Here is a 16,697-nt window from a genome sequence, read left to right as displayed (position 1 = left end):
TCGGAGCAAGGCAGGAGCAGGACCAGGGGGATGCTTTCCCCAGGTTTGGATGTTCTGCTGGTCAGAGTAAGCGCTCACTGCCTGTGGCCTGAATGGCACAGGAGTTGCTTGGGGCCCTGGGGCTCTGCTGCAGGATTAACTCCTGACAGACTCTGCCTGTGACATGACCTGATGTGGCCCACGGGGTTTTTTTATATCTTAGAGTATTTTTGGCAATGGCTGCCCATGCTCCAAGCTCAGTCCTTATGCCTGATGTCTCCTCTCGCCATCTGAAACAGAGCAGTAAGTAACCCTTAATCTCGGATTTAGGTGGAAATTAGGTCACCTGACTAGGGCCCTATATTTGGAGCTTTTTCCCCGGCTCATTAACCCGTGAGTTGGGCCAGGCTCACAGCAGCTGGTGCGTGGACAGGAGCACAGAGCACATCTGCAGTTGTCTCTGCAGTTCAGAAGCCACACCCAGTTTGTGTTGGTCTGGTGGGGGGGTCTTCCCGCTTCCAGAGAACTGTAGGATGACTCCCAGCCCACTGGGATGCAGGCTCTGGAACAGGGAGGCGTTATACCCCCGTGGTTGCATCAGGCAGCATCCCCAGCGGTGCGAGAGCTGGTCCTCAGGGAGGAGGGCACAGCAGCAGGTGCCACCCGGGATTCCACCGTCGCTGGGATCCCAATTCCCTGCTGCCGGCGGCGCCGGCGCTCCCGTTCTCCCGCTTACCTGTACGTGGCACCATTGAGCTCGGGATGGATCGCCTGCTGGTCTATTACTGACCACGGAGCTGTTGTGACAAAGAATTCCTTATTCACACAGTTCCTTAGGCTTTCTGGGATGCGCCCTGGAGTTGGGGATAAAGGTAAGTCTGTGTCAGGCAGGTCCCAGCCTTATCACCTTCTAATAAAACTAATTTTTATAATTTCTCTATATTTATTAGCATAAAGGATGGGTGGGGAAAAAAAATAGATCTCGTATCCCTTGTTTCCAGAGGATATTTTGGCTGTCCTGAGGTGCAGGGTTGGAGACTAGTTCCCCATCCTCAATCCCAACCCTGTGCTTTCAGGAAAGCTGTTCCCTTGAGCCCACTGCCTTGGAAGCAGACAGGAAGCTGTGCCTTCCACCTTCTCAAGGAGGCAAACTTTTAGGACAAGAGAACAGCAAGACTTGGGCACAGGTGCTTTCACTGCCTTAAGATGTGGTTTTGGAGTGCAGTGGCTGTGGTCTGCACCACTCTGTACTGAGCAGATTCCCTGCTTCCCTGTACCTTTCTCTCCTGTCACAGATACCACCAGTCCTCGTCCCATGAATTAAAAATAAACAAACCACAAAAACCCTCACCCAACCACCAACATCCCCAAATGACAGAAAAGTCAAGTTTGCTTTCTCAGCTCGTTTGCAGGGAAGTAAATCGGGGCTAGATCCCTTTCCCAGTCCCCTGCTGGGACACAGGCAGGGTGAAGCCCTGTCTCTGCCCCTCCTGGCTCCCATTCCAGGCACACACAGGAGCCAAGCCCAGCATCCCTCCGTGGGGGTACCTGTGATGGCGCGTCGGATTTCGGTAGCAGCAGCTTCTCTCATCTCTAGCGACGCCTGCTCGCTGTACCAGGCCGTGTGGGGGGTGCAGATGAGATTGGGAGCGTCTTTCAACGGGCCTTGAGCAAAACTGGGAGCAGGGGAAAAGAGACAAAAGATTAATCAATGTTTAAAGAGAAGGTAAAAGATGTTATGACACACGGTGGGTGCTGGGTGCCCTGTCCATGCCCTGGCAGTGACCCCACCCCAAGGGCAGGCCCAGTAAAGCCAGAGCTTTACCTGAAGGGTTCGGACTCGTGCACGTCGAGCGCAGCCCCTCGTATCCGTCCCTCCTTCAGGGCTTGAGTTAAGGCCTTCTCGTCCACCAGCCCCCCGCGCGCCGTGTTCACCAGGAACGCTCCCTGCCTCATCTGCCGGGAGAGACAGAGTGAGCTGGGAGCAGTGACCCCATCCTGACCCCCGGGGTGCTGCCTCCAGCTGGGACAGCATCCTGCTTCTCGTGCCAAGTGACCATGCTCCAACCCCAGAGCAACCCCCACCCCAGTGCATGTGGGTTTTCTGTGGGAAGTCCATCTTGTGCAGGCAAACAAAACCCACTGTCGTCACCTCCGCACCAGGAGGGCTTGGGGCTCACGGCTGGCAGGACACTACCCCCCCTAAATATCATGTGGAGGCAGAGCTGGGTGCCAACAGCTATTTCAGAGGTGCCCACAGGCATTGAGGTGCTGGCTCACTCTGGGAACAGAGGGATGGATCCACGGCCAGCACCGGCACTCAGGGCTCACCCACCACGGGGTGAGTTACCTGCTTGATCGTGAAGTCGTTGATAAGGTGGTGGTTGTGTTCGTTAAGGTTACAGTGCAAGGAGACACAGTCGCTCTGGTAGAGCAGGTCCTGGAGGGTGTAGACCCGCTGGACCCCCAGGGACCGCTCGATGCCGTCCTGCAGGTACGGGTCGTAGAAGATCACGTTGAAGCCGAAGGCCTTGGCCCGGACCGCGACCGCCTGCGCAGTGCGACCTGTGGGCAGAGGAAAGGGAGAGTGACTTACCCCAGTCCCAGCTCCCCTCCAGCCTCCAGCAGGACTGCCATGGGGGTCCCCTGGGTGCCCCACCTGGGCTCCCCAGACAGCCCCTGGATGGATGTTGGCTGGAGAGCAAACCCACCCATGCCCCTTGCACAGGGAGGGCTGTGCTTGGCTCTAGCAAGTGTGAGACGCTTCTGTTAAAATTGTTGGGGCCAGCAGACCCCTGCCAGCTCATGGCCATTCCAACATGGGGCACCATCCACAGACATGCAGGGCTGGAGGGGAAAACCCAGTGTGCAGCTCTGGACATCAAGTCCTCTGCTGGGCTGTGTCTACCAAAAAAAGGCTGGAAAAAAAAAAAAGTGCATCCTTTTTTAGGTAACTTGTCTGTGGTAGGGCTGTCACCCCTTGTGAAGGGCTGGCTGATTGGGCACGGCTGTCATGGCTGGGAAGTGAAGGGCTGCTATGGCTGCTGTGCTGGGGAGAGATGTCTGCAGCATTGCTGGAGACTTCCCTGCCTGCTCCCACCAGGAGCTCCACGCGCCTGGAGTGCCAAGCCTCCTTTATTTCTGTATCTGTTCATTTTTCCAGGTAGGAGCAGTGCGGAGCCCAGCCCATGCCTAGTCAGTGGTGCACAGCACCATCCCCCCAATGAGTGCACACACCTGAATCCATCCATCCCAGTGCCCTGGAGATCCGTGGCTGACCAGGAGACATCACCCGGCTGTCTGGATGGACAACCAGCTGGGAGCACACAGCCCTGCCAGACAGACCTGGGTCTCCTGCTCTAACCTCACCCCACCCTGCCTCAGCTTCCCCACCGAGACATGCTCATATGAGCTTTTTGCACTAATTAGCTGATGCTGAAACTCTACAGCTGCGGGTGAACTTAAGAAAAACTGTTTTACACAGCCCTGCCCCTGCGCAGGGCAGAGGAGCAGCACCACCACAGCAGCACCACGCCCGCAGCCCCTCTCCCACGCACCGAAGCCGATGAGGCCGAGCGTCTCCCCCCGGATGCGGGCGGCGCCCGAGGCCACCTCCCGGATCTGCTCCACGCTCTGCACCCGCGTCCCCTCCCGCAGCGCCTGGTACAGCCACGTGTTCCGGCGGTACAGGTTGAGCACATGGCACACGGTGGAGTCGGCCGTCTCCTCCACGGCCGCCGACGGGATGTTGCAGACGGCGATTCCTGGGGAAGCGAAGCACAAATTTGCAGCCACGGCCCAGCGAGGCAGAGAGAGGGCTCCTGGGTTAAACCGCTCCCCCTCCACCATCGCCCAACCAGCCCACCGTTCTGAGCGTTTGGAGCGATGTTTTCCAAGGACGGGGCGTGGTTTAGGTGTGGCAGCCTGAAATCTCTGAGAAACCCACCAGTGATGCTCAAGGATCCCCTACACCCCAGTGTCTGTCTGGAGTAAGGACCAGTGCAGAGCCTCAGTTACTCTGGAGTAATTCCAGCAGCAAAGGCTTGTGTTGCAACAGAAAGTCTGATTCTTGTTTACTTCCATCTACCTTCAAGGTGACTTAAATCACACCGGCAGAACTCCCTCCCTTTCCACAATGAGGCTGTTCCACCGTTAAATTATTTAGAGGGCAATAAGTTGGTGCCCTGGAGCAGGATGGTGCCTCAGCTCAGTGTGGCAGGACCAGCTCTCCCTTCCACCAACACCCACCGAACAATGATCCCTAAAAACACCCCGTGGCAAGACCTGAGGTGACACCACCAGCATGGCACCACCAGCACAGCCACTGCCCGCCCCAAACACCCACCCAATGCTCTCGCTGGAGGAACTGAGTGCTCCTGCCACGAAACTTGGAGACTCTCCCAAAATTTGGGAAGCACAGTCACCCTGGAAGAGCTCTCCCAACCCAGCACTGCCACTGCACACCCACTGCCCTGGCCTCAAGGACAGACCTATTCTTCCTTCACCACAAAAGGTTTATGTTAAGCCACCATGTCCCACTGGGAGCTAAGAGGATGAAATTCCCTGAAAATGCCTCCCATGTCATTGCCCTGGCTCAGTAAGGGATGCAAGGCCGTGCCTAATTTCACACCTATTTAGCAGAGCAGTTAAGCACATGCTTACACCTGTCCAGATTTCACATGATTTAAACACACCTTAAAAATGTATATATATATTTAAGTGCTTTACTGGCACCTTTGAGTAGAAACAATGAAAAACTAGGAGATAAAGACGGACTAAGATATTCAGAAAATCCTCTTCCACTGTGAGGAGCACTAATTCAAAATCCAAAATCTGTTTCTCATCCCCACATCCCTGCTCCCAGGAGCCGCTTTTCTGCTTTTAAACCTGCTTCCCACCCTGTGGCTGTTTGAAAGACCTGTGGAAACTGGGAGTAAAACCTGACTGACCCTAAAGGGTGAAAAAACTCCAGTGATCATCCCCGGAAATCACTGTCTGCCTTCTCTGCCCTTCAGGTGACAGGACAGAATGCTCTGGATGCCACGAGCTCATAAAGCTGACACTGTCTCATTTTACATTCCCGTGTCTTCCAAGAAAGGAACTTTTGATTTGTGTCAGGGATTTGAGTGCAGCTCAGAAGCCACACTGCCCACCTGCCTGAGTCCCTAACAGAGGGGGAACAAGGGTTTCCCAAGAAAACCCCCATTCCAGGGATGGGGCAGCCACAGTTTCCTGTGCAAGGGCCAACCTGTTCCAGGGCCTCACCACTCTCACAGGGAAGATTTTTTCCTACTATCTCATCTAAACCTACTCTCTTTCAGTTTGAAGCCATTGCCCCTTGTCCTGTCACTCCAGACCCTTGTGAATAGTCTCGCTCCATCTTTCCTGAAGGCTCCTTCAGGTCCTGGAAGGCCACAACGAGGTCACCCCAAAGCCTGCTCTTCTGCAGGCTGACCAATCCCAGCTCTCTCAGACTTCCCTCACAGCAGAGCTCCTCCAGCCCTTTCATCACCTTGGAGTCCTCTGGACTCGCTCCAACAGCTCCACGTCCTTCCTGTGCTGGGGACCCCCCAGAGCTGGAGGCCAAGTCCAGCCCCGTCCCCTTCCTGAGGGACCGGCACTCCCGGAGCTGGAGGACACTGGGCTGCCTTTCCCACGAGCTCCTCCCGCTGGTGTTTGCTCTTGCGCCCCATAAACACCCACAGAGGGTGGTTCAACCCCAGCACCTCGTTCTGGGGGTGTGTTTTAAGGGGCCCAGCGTGGCCCCCCAGCCCTGGCAGCGCGGTGGCCGCTGGCACCGTGTTTAGACACCGGTCATTTATTGACTGTGCAGCTTAAAATCCACCTTATGGAAAGCAATACCAATTAAACTTTATGCTACATTTGTGGGGAGTCATTACATTTTCTACTTGAAGCCACATCATTTGGCCACCCAATTTGCCAAGTATAAAAAGAAGGATTATGTTGCAGTATCCCATTACTTTATTCTTTATATCTTTCCTTTCCTGATGTTCAAAGCCTCAGAACATTGTTATAATGGATAATAACAATAAGAGTTAAAAACATGAAGAAACCATTACACTGGGAAGACACTGTTCTCCTCTTGGAAAAAAAAAAGAAAACAATTCACTATATTGAGAATTGCTTTTTTAGGAATGACTATTTGAGACTCTCTTATCGCAATTATCTCTGGAAAACGGCTCAGGTGAAATAGCTGTTATTCTTCACTTCCCCAGAGATAACCTTTAATACAACACATCCCAAACATGATTGCAGGGCTGCTTGATAGACTGAATCTTGGAACCAGGTGATCAAAACCCATTGTAACTCAGCTGCTAAAATCAAGGATACACTTCAGCTCGGTGCAGCCAGTCTGGAAATAGGGTGGCCCCGTCTAACAATGTGACCCTCCAGATTTTGGCAGTTCATGCAACATGAACCCACGCAAAATGCCCTTTTCAAGTTCCTGAGGCACCTTTGATGAGATGGCAAAGGAGGCAGCAACAACCCAACACACAATTCCTGCTCCACCACCCGACACGGCACCTTCCCAGCAAAGTGGGCATGACTCAGAGAACCAGATCAGACCAAGAGGCTAATCTTGCTTAACAAAATACAGTAAAACACCCTTCCTCCAATTTTTCTAAGGCTGTATCAACCCTCCTGTGCCAGAAATAGAACTGCCATACAAGTATCTGTCGGAAGAAGGGGGCACCAGGAACCAGGGACAGAGTAGGGACGAGGAACTTGGATGGGGCCGTTTTCAATACAGCATAAGCCTAAAAGCTGCCTTCTAAAGCTGCACCACTTTGATCACTTCATGGTCAAGTTTTCTCATCATAACATTCTCTAGGTGCACAAAAAAAATTCAAGCCGCACCTGTAATTTTAGGGGCTGAACCAACCCCTTTTGTGGGGGTTGAACAACCTCTGGGAGGCCCTGCCTGGAACTCCGCTGTGCCAGCACAGTCCCATGGGAGCAGCGGGTGCTTGTGCTGATTTTTGAAGACTTGGGAGGACGTGGGAGGGAGTGAGGGTGCAGAGCTGGGACCTACCGAGCTCCCCCGCGGCCTTGATGTCGATGTTGTCGTAGCCGCTGCCTATTCGAACGATGACCCGTAAGGCCTTGAACTTCTCGAGATCCTCCCGGGTCAGAGTGATGGTGTGGTACATCATGGCCCCCACGGCCTCGTTTAATACCTGCAACACAACAGAGAGGTCAGGAGCCGCCAGGACACGCCCGGCAGGGGCACCCGCAGCGCCTGAATCAGGGATCTGATAGAGGGAATTGTACACCTTTACTGCTGACCTACTGCCAGGCTCCAGCCAGCACTTCCCACTGCCACCAAAACCATCAGGGTGTGACCCACCAACACCTTTAGGAATGGATTTGACGAATATCTGAAAAATTATGATGCTATATATGACTAGGCCAGGCAGAGGAACATGGAGCCTGCTGCTCACCTGGACCCTTTTCCATGTGGTTACCCGCTAGTCCCTCTGCTCCCAGCCAGCAGGAACTCTGCTTTTAACAAGGAATTGGGTTTCGCAGCAGTGTCTGTTGGTTTTGAACATGACTGTGGGTCACTCACCCCACCTCAACCTCCTTTTGCACGTCAGCAGTTCAGACACCCATCACACTGCTCACATCAACCTCTCCTGTCTGTTTTCAAGAGGACTTGAAAAGCTCTGTGTGGGGCTGCAGTCACACAGGGTTGTGCTTTGTCCCCTTCAGTGAAGATTCTGACCTTCTTTAGTGCTCACCATAAGTTACCTCAGTGCTCTGGAAACCCAAGACCTACCCAAACCCTCCAAGACTGGCTCACCTATCAGTGTCTCACAAAATCCTCCATCCTCCTTCTCCCACATTTAATATCTGCAAAATCAGCACTGATCCTACTTGTATCCCTCTTTCCCAGATCGTGGAAGTGATGTCTGATCAAACCTCAATTAGAGTTATCTAAATGTGCACAAAGAACACTTTTAAGAGAAGTATTTACAGGTAGTTGAGGTTCCAAGAAGGAACACTCATCCACACTGCACAGATCTTCCTGAGTGGTGTTCAAACCTCCCCCACTCCCTGCTGGGGAGGGATGAGCTGCTGGAGGTGCACCCAGCACCTGAAGAGACCCACAGGTGGGAGGGATGAGCTGCTGGAGGTGCACCCAGCACCTGAAGAGACCCACAGGTGGTATGATGTCACCAAAGCCACAGCAACAGCACCACAGACTTCAATAAACATGAGAAACGTTAATAATATTGATCTAAAAAACCTGATGCAAAGAGATAAGGTGACTTTTTTTTTTTTTTTTTTTTTTTTTTTTTTTTTTTTTTTTCCAAAATAACATCTGGCTTCTAAAACAGCCTCAATGAATTTTAATCTGCAGCGGCTTCTGTTGATGTTTTCTGCTGATCGGCTCCAAGTGCAGCTCTGTGTGCACTTTCTGCTCAAAAATCATAGAGCCACAGAATGGTTTGGCTTGGAAGGGACCTCAAAGATCATCCTGTTCCAACCCCTGCCATAGGCAGGGACACCTTCCACTAGCCCAGGTCGCTCCAAGCCCCATCCAACCTGGCCCTGGACACTTCCAGGGATGGGGCAGCCACAGCTTCTCTGGGCAACCTGTGCCAGGGCCTCAGAACCTTCACAGCCAAGAATTCCTTCCCAATATCCCATCTAGCCCTGCCCTCTGGCAGTAGGAAGCCATTCCCCCTTTTCCTGTCCCTCCAGGCCCTTGTCCAAAGTCTCTCTTGGAGACCCTTTAGGCCCCGGACGGTGCTTTGAAGAAGAACTGGAAGAGGAATCCCAGATCCCACCGCTCCGTCCCCACATCTCCCCCAGTACCTTCTCGTGAATCTCCTGAGTTGATTGTGCGTCACAGAACGCGACCGTCGCCAGGTCCTTCAGGATGGGCATCTCCACGGTGCAGTCCCTGCCGTCCAGCAGTGCCACCAGGGGCCGGGGGTGCATGGGGCCGTTCATGATCTGCGGGCGGATACCTGCGAGCAGAAGGAGCGGGGGGTTTACACCGGGGGCATGGGGAAGGTGCCCCGGCGGCAGCGGCACCTGCGCGCGGATCCTGTGCCGGATGAGGGGCTTCAGAAACACAGAACCTTCTGAGTTGGAAGGGACCCACGAGGGTCGTTGAGTCCAACTCTTCAGTGAACGGCCCACGCAGGGACCAAAGCCATGATCCTGGCATTATTAGCAGCACGTTCCTGTACGAGTTTCAGGGGATGATGGCGATGCCGTGTGAAGTTCCGCACACGGCCCAGATTTCTCTCTGGGAACACAGCTGCAGTTTTGCCCCAGTTGGAGAGGACATACGGCGGGGATCACTCCCAGGACAGGGGTGGACAACCCTCTTTCAGCCACCTGTGACTTCCTGAGGATGTATCTCCACTGTGCTGATCCTGACACAGGCCACATCTGCTCATGCCAGAGCTGCTGGACTATTCACCCGGGATATTCGGCACCTCAGGAGTGAAACTCAAGCCAACAGTCATTTTTTCCCTGACTGCAGGAGGGCTGGGGTTTCGTTACACAGACACACGCTGGCACTTGATCTGTTTTTTTAAGGAATGACTTTACCATTTTGACCACCTCAAGTGGAAAGACAAGTCCAAACAGGGAACTACTTAAAAAAGGATTAGTGGAAAATCATGGGAAGAGCAGGACACTGAAGACCCCTTTAGCATAGAGGGTTATACTCTGATATACTACCAACTACCAAAAGTTTCATGGTGGGAACAGCAAAGCAGCTCAGTTTACTTTGTAAACCCATCATTCTCCAGGGTGAGGTGAGGAAAGAATTGATCACCACCAAGGGCTGCAGAAGGTCCATTTTCATACCCTATTTATTGCTCTGCTGGGAATTAACTGGTTCATTTTGGGGCAAGTCACTTAGAAATTCCTAGACCTCCTTTTACCACTCAGTAAGGGTGTTTATTACATTAGGACTCACCAAAGTACCTCAGCTGTCTCTTTTGGCTGCCCGGGCAGTTTCTGTGAAGAGCACAGGTAAGGGGAGCAGGTGCTCTGGGTACAATGCGGTGTTTTATTTCTGCTGTTGCACCCTGACATGGCTGGGGCTGGAGGATCTAGGTTTGAGTTTTCAAAAAGCCCCTGTCCTTACCAAACCCTCCTTCAGCACAAGAACCTGCCAGGGCTACCAGCCAACATCTGTCTGGCTTTTAAGTGCAGAGGTTGTGCTGATGCTGACGAGCTGGCTGAGGAAACTCCATGGGGCTGTTTGGGTGTACTTTGAAAAGAGCAACACACTAGATTTAATTTTTTAAGGCAAAACTAAATGTGCCTTTTTGTCCAGATTGCTGTTGGGTGGAGCATTAGCAGGATCTCCCCCAGCTGATGCAGGATGTGACAGACACGGGCGCTACGGGACACAGCGATGAATCCCAAGCCCTGCTGGCACCAGGAGCATCGTCCAGGGGAGGGACCCTGCACTGCTGTGCATGAAATGTGGGACAGCACGTAGCTACGCCGATTTTACATGGAAAAAACAACTCCATGGAAACAGGCAGGTTTAATGGAGTGGGTTCAGTGGCTTTCTGTTCCTTTTCCATTCAATCTGCTTAAAGAAACGAAGAACAAACCAACCCAGCAGACCCGACCAAAGGTTTTCAGCGGTGCACATGAGCACCTTTGGAATAGGTCCTTCACTCCCTCTTTCCTACCCCATTACTGGAAGTAATACATTATGTTTGCATGCATTTCTTCCAGATGGGAGTGCAACTGTGTCAGTAGGCAGGGTAGAGAGCCGAGACGATCTGGATAACCGAAAGAAGCTTGCGATAAGCAGATAAGCAAGAATAAAAACATGCACAAATCTCCGAGTGCTTACACAATCCCTCTGGGCAGCACTATACCCCAGCTAGATTATTTTCTCAGGTTAACAAGCGAGTGAATTATAACACTGACTTAAATGCTTACTAATGTGTATGATCTCCAAGGCTTAGAGCATCACCTACCAGCCTCACACCACAACTGTAAATACTGATGCAGGGGCAAGGTGGCTGTGGTGGTCCCAGCCCCGCAGGGTGCCATTCCATCCCTGAGCTCAGTGCCCATCAGGACCAGGACCATCCTCAGGCAGAGGAGCAGGCACACAGAGGCTGGGGACGGTTTCCTGTGAGCGTGGCAGCACGTGGAAGACGAAACCACGGGTTATCCGAAACTTTGACATTTAATCCGAGTCCTGAAATAAGGGTTTTATTATGCTGCCATTACATAAGCTTCTCTGAAAGTCAAACGAAACACAGCATTTTTTTTTTGCCTTTTTTTCTTTTTTTTTTTTTTTTTTGAAACAGCATCTGTGTCTTTGCTTGGGATTAGGGATGTAATTGTGCACGGTGACACAGGCTTCTTAGGCACGTCACCCTTGCCCGCACCCACAAGTGCAGTTTCCGAGGATGGAGGTGGTTGGAACCTGCAAGGTACTCACAGGAACAGTTCTTGTTTCTCCTGCTTTAGTGAGGGAATTTACTTCAGCTTGATAAGCAAAGTTTTGAAGCAATTCAATACTAGATGAAGTGCACAATGAATAGAAATTACGTTTTAATAGAAACCATTGGCAGGTTTGCAGCTTGAACCAGGGTCTGTTTTCCTTGCCCGCCTCTCCCATTGCCTCCCTGCATCCATTCCTCACTATCCTGGCTCCCATCTCCTGCACAAACACACTCAAACCATGACACTTGGGCTGACAAAGCCAAGCTACACTCAGCCTGCTGCCTCTTATACCTTGGCTCATACAGCACGTTTGTTCTGCATGCGACCGCTTCGTTAAGAACGAGGTATGCCAGGGATCAGAAAGTAATTAAACAGCCAGCCACGCCCCCCGAAATTCTGATCCAACATCACAGCCATTAACCCTTTCGCTCTGCCACACATTGAGTCCACTCCACCGAGGGTACAACCCTGTGTAAACCATGAGCATCGCCACCTCTGCGCAGGCAGGGAACCAGCTCTCCTTGGGGCTGGGGTGGGATCAGCTCTCCCTCCCAAGAGCCTCCCAAATGTGGTGGTTCCCACACCATCTGAAGCTGATTTTTGCTGAGAACCCCCCCCCCCCCAAGCCATTCTTGCAAAGTTGGGGCAAGTATTGTTCAATACATATTTTTCTTTAGGCGTTTTCAGCCGCCCGCAGACCTTGGTCAGCAGTGCAGGGGAGAGCTTGCTAAGGAAGAGGGAAAGAAGGAAGGGTTTATGGAAAAGAAAAGAAAAAAACAAAACAACAACAACAAAAAAATAAAGGTTTTTTGCAGTCACAGAGAACTCCAACTCCACCCCGGCTCACAGGCAGCGCCGCTTGTTGCACGCAGCCCCGCGTATAAAGTGCTTTTGTTTCATTTTTAATACACAAAGCCTGCTTGTCCTTTCCTGCCGCTCCTCCCCTTTGCCACCCACTTGTATCCGATCCCAATGGCACCCCTGCCAAGAGAATTAGGGAGTGCTCCCTGCTAAATGGCAGCCTTTGTGTGACCGCAAGACGGCTGGTACTATCTCACCGAAACAAAAGCAGAAGCCATTTGCCTAATTCTTATTAATCTCAGTTGCCTACGCCACGCAGTATTAAAATAAAATAAAAAAAAAATAGGGAAAAAAAGGAGAAAAGAGGCTTTAAACATGTTCCCTTGCAGTATATAAAAGTGCATCAAGAAGCGATCCTGACACTCGCCTGAATTACCCGCTCGCAACCAAGTAGCTACAGTTTTACAGTCAACTACACACTTTATTAAACAAACAGAAAAGAAACAGGAAATTTCCCCTTGCCTGGAAAATGTTGCCTCCACATTCTTCTTCTTATTAAAAACCACACATGGCAGTGGAGGAGGAGGGAGGGAGGAGGAAGGGGGGGAACCCACACACGATAAAATACTACCACTTTTCAGTGCGTTGCCTCTCCTTTTCGTCTACGAGGGGATATCTTCAAACAAGCGATCCCGTGGCCCACAGCTGCAACATCTCAAGACAAATGTCTCTTTGAACACGGAGGGAAAAGAAAAGGCTTTTGTCCTGAGCCCCAGAAGAATGGTCTGAAATTGCGAGAGGAGTTACAGTCACCTCTGCGCGGCTCCCAACTCTTCAGAGCACTCCCTCCAGACTTTGCCGAAGCTTTTAACTAATCGTAGTTCTTTCCCAGCCCTTGAATAAAATCATGTGAGTGCCAGCCAAAAAATCCTATGCTATGCACACTAAAGGGTTTGTATATGTCACAGTTGCTTTTCCCCCTTCCACTCCCCTCCTCCTATTGACTTGCACATACGGCAGGTTTTTTTTTCAAGTTGTCTCAAATGGATTTAATCTGTGCCACGCTGCGTTTTATGTTTGTTTGGGGTTTTTTTGTGTGTTGGTTGTTTTTTTTTTTTTTCCTTAAAAATGAAACATGCCTTTCCATGCAGAGCATGTTGAAGGAGGCTCCAGAAACAGGCTGATAGCCTTGAGCAGCAGCACCACAAAAACAAACACAAAGCACTGGGGAAAGCAGGGCTGTGCTGATCTCAGCTGCACCCAGAAACCAGGGGCCAAATTCTTCCTTGATGTGTGAATCAATTGGTTTTGAGCATCAGAAATCACACTCGGTTGCTGGCAGGATTCACATCTTCCCGGAGACTTTCATCTCGTGGTCCTGCCCAGTTTGTCCCAAATAGGTAAAAGCAGCCCCAAGTCACTGCCCGAGGGAAGGGTTGGAGTTGTGACAGGACAGGTTTAGGCTGGATATTAAGGAAAGTTTCTTCTCCCAGAGGGTGGTTGGGCACTGGAACAGTCTCCCCATGGTAGTGGTCACGGCCCTAACCCTGACAGAGCTGAGGCAGTGTTTGTACAGTGCTCTCAGAGATATGGTGGGATTCTTACAGCAGGGCCAGGAGCTGGACCTGATGATCCTATTGAGTCCCTTCCAACTTAGGCTATTCTATGATTGTGAGATCATCACCCCAATCTCACACTCCTCCAGGATGTAGGGCAGTGCTGCTGTGGGACATGGTGAAGGAGGGCAGGCTGTACCCATGCAATGTCCCATCTCCAGAGTATGGAATGCCTCATGGCTTGGAGCAGTTGTTGGAGGAGTTGTTTTTCCCCTCTTTCCAGTTGCCACTGTCATTGCCAGAGGCAGCAACAACTACAGACAAACCTCATCCAAGAAACAAGAAGAAAATCAGCACCTCACTCCCATTTAATACCATCGGTGCTGCATCTCCATGGTGTTACTCCAGCACTGTTTTATCACCGTCCCGCTGGTTCCAACTGCATCATCCCTCCTCTCTGCAGACTGCAGGGCGTGACCCACCCAGGGCTGATCCAAGAAAAATACCCAGGAGAAAAGGGCAGCAATCCATTGGCACACGTGCCCTACTAGCTGACCCTACTGGGTGCTTTCTGGATGCCCAGGAGCATCCTGGAACTGGAGGACGGGGCAGGAATAAGGAGAACATAGGTTCATTACCCAAAACTGGTACTGATTTGCAATGTTGATGTCCAAGGACCTGTCAGTCTCCGTAAAATTCAGTCTCACAATACAGGACTACGAGATTTAGGCACCTCTTTTGCTTGAAAGTACAATGCCATTGCTCGAGCACTTCAAATTTCCCACAGATTTGCTTTCCCAGCCATCACTGCTGCGTTACAAGGTGGAAAGCAGGGGTCCCAAAGTGCCTTTCCACCCTTTCCATGGCAGGCTGATCCTGTCTCAAGGGTACATGGAGGGAAAACCTCTGGGGTTCCCCCCCTGTAGTCAACAAATAACACAAAGTGGGGTTGGGTTGAGCTGCATCACCTGCAAGCAGAAAGGTGAGTGGCAAAGGTGCCACTGAAGGTCTCTGTGAGGACAGGGATGTTTTGGGAAGGCACTGTGATGGTCCCAGAGGACCATCCTCCTCTACCACAGCATGCTCACTAGAGATGCTCTTCCTTTCACTTAACTTTTCCCGTTAAGAAACGCTTCTCATAATAAATGCACATGTAAAAATGAAATAAGAACACCAGTCTTATCTCACACTTAGCGGAAAAAAAACCCAACAAAGAGATATTTACTGTTTTTTCTAATTGCAAATACTCTGGAGGCACTTGGTACTGTGCAGACAGAAGCCACACAAATACACAGCAAGTTTAGAAAGTGACATCAAATGCTTTTTAAAATAAATAATCACAGTATTTTTTTTTCTTTTTTTTTAAGCAAAGCATATTTGAAACTGCCAGGATCCTACCAGGGGAAGACTGCAAAATCTTCTCCTTCAGAGGAGCCCTGGGTGTTTGAACTGACACAAAGCAAAGCCCTGACCTCCCCAGCGCATTTCCTCCCATCAGCACGCAGGAGCTGGACTTTGGCCAGTTCCCTTTTCAGATAACTTCTCAGGGCTTCCTTCAAGAAAGTATTTTTAAAAATTCATAGGAAATTCTCGCATAAAACAATATCCTCATTAGCTGACAGAAGCACCGTGGGTACAGTCCCCAGCTGAACCAGAGACACAGCAGCCACAAAGAAATGATCAGTTAAAATATATATACATATACAAGGTATTTTCTTACTCTTATTTGAATTCCTGGAGACACACACACACCAGAAACACCACCTTTTTGTGTACCCCAGTAAAGCACTGGGATAAGTGTAACCCACTGCTGATGCCACAGGGCTGCAATTCTGGGGCACAAAAGCCCAGCACAAGCTTTCCAAAACTCTGGAGCACTTTTCTATGGAGTAAACTCCAGGATGAACTAAATCTCATCCAGATACAGCTGCAAGGATATAAACTGGTATTAATGCAATAAAAGAGTAATGGAATAATAATAATAATAATACATGGCCTGTGCTACATATCAAATTGTGGTGGTTTTGGTTATTCCCAGGTTGGTAAATCTGTGCCTACGAACACCAGCTTTCTCCCCAGGTCACAGATGGGTTGAGGAGTGACTCCAAGAGGAGCTAAGCAAGGTCTAAGGTGAAACTCCTCATGGCCATACAAGGTTGATGGGACACAGGGGTGCCTGATGGATGCCCTGGGCCCCAGGGCCTCCAGGGACCCCGAGGAACAGGAGTGCAGAGGAGGGAATGGATGGATGGATGGATGGATGGATGGATGGATGGATGGAATGGCAAAACCAGGGAGGCAGTGGGAGCTGCCAGGGCACGGGAGAGAGACAGCAGAGCAGATGGAGAGGCCATATGGGGCGGTGAGGGATGCTACCAAGAAAGCTAAAAGAAGCACCTGGGAGAGAAACTGCTTGTTCAGAAGAGCTTGGTTTCTTGTGTTCTTTTTTTTTTTTTTGTAAGAGAAGGATGGGGAAAAAAGGGGGAAAATCCAGTTAGGGTCTGTGGGGTGGTTATGATTCGGACACCACATGGACACTCAGACTGTCCCACTGACCAGGGCTGAGCTTTGCAGCTCCTATTAAAAAGATATGGAGAAGGCAGCAAAAATCCCAACAAATTCTCCTTGAATGTGCTCCATTACCCAGCCTGGTGCTGGAAACAAATTCCTGGTGCTCAGTGGACAGCTTTCCTGACATTATCCAGCACTCCCCCCCGTGCTGCCACTTCAGCTGCAGTGCATATCCTTTATTTTTCATGGGTGTGATGTTCTCCTCTGAGCCACACATTCCAGCCACGTGGCATCATGCAGGGGGGACGACATCCCACGCCAGCTCTCCTAAAGGTCCCTCCCTATCCTCTTTATCCAGTTATCTTTTCCCTTCTATCCAAATGG

The 16,697-nt window shown here is 50.9% G+C and overlaps 1 protein-coding gene across 2 annotated transcripts in view; it reads right to left on the bottom strand.

Annotated features, from left to right (window-relative positions):
- CTBP2 (C-terminal binding protein 2) overlaps positions 1-16,697 on the bottom strand; it is a 58,985-nt gene that overhangs the window by 2,335 nt on the left and 39,953 nt on the right. For both annotated transcript variants that reach the window (XM_027898169.1, XM_027898168.1), the window contains exons 2-8: positions 8,824-8,978; positions 7,034-7,178; positions 3,537-3,743; positions 2,330-2,544; positions 1,805-1,935; positions 1,528-1,655; positions 716-833 (exon numbers count right to left, since the gene is read on the bottom strand). In XM_027898169.1, coding sequence (XP_027753970.1) covers positions 716-833; positions 1,528-1,655; positions 1,805-1,935; positions 2,330-2,544; positions 3,537-3,743; positions 7,034-7,178; positions 8,824-8,978 — 1,099 coding nt within the window. The remainder of the gene's footprint in view (positions 1-715; positions 834-1,527; positions 1,656-1,804; positions 1,936-2,329; positions 2,545-3,536; positions 3,744-7,033; positions 7,179-8,823; positions 8,979-16,697) is intronic.

The sequence above is a fragment of the Empidonax traillii genome, unplaced genomic scaffold (assembly GCF_003031625.1).
Source record: "Empidonax traillii isolate 1590-97213 ecotype Southwest subspecies unplaced genomic scaffold, ASM303162v1 scaffold582:size401454, whole genome shotgun sequence".
Taxonomy (NCBI): Eukaryota; Metazoa; Chordata; class Aves; order Passeriformes; family Tyrannidae; genus Empidonax; species Empidonax traillii.
This window is presented reverse-complemented; position numbering and strand designations above follow the sequence as displayed.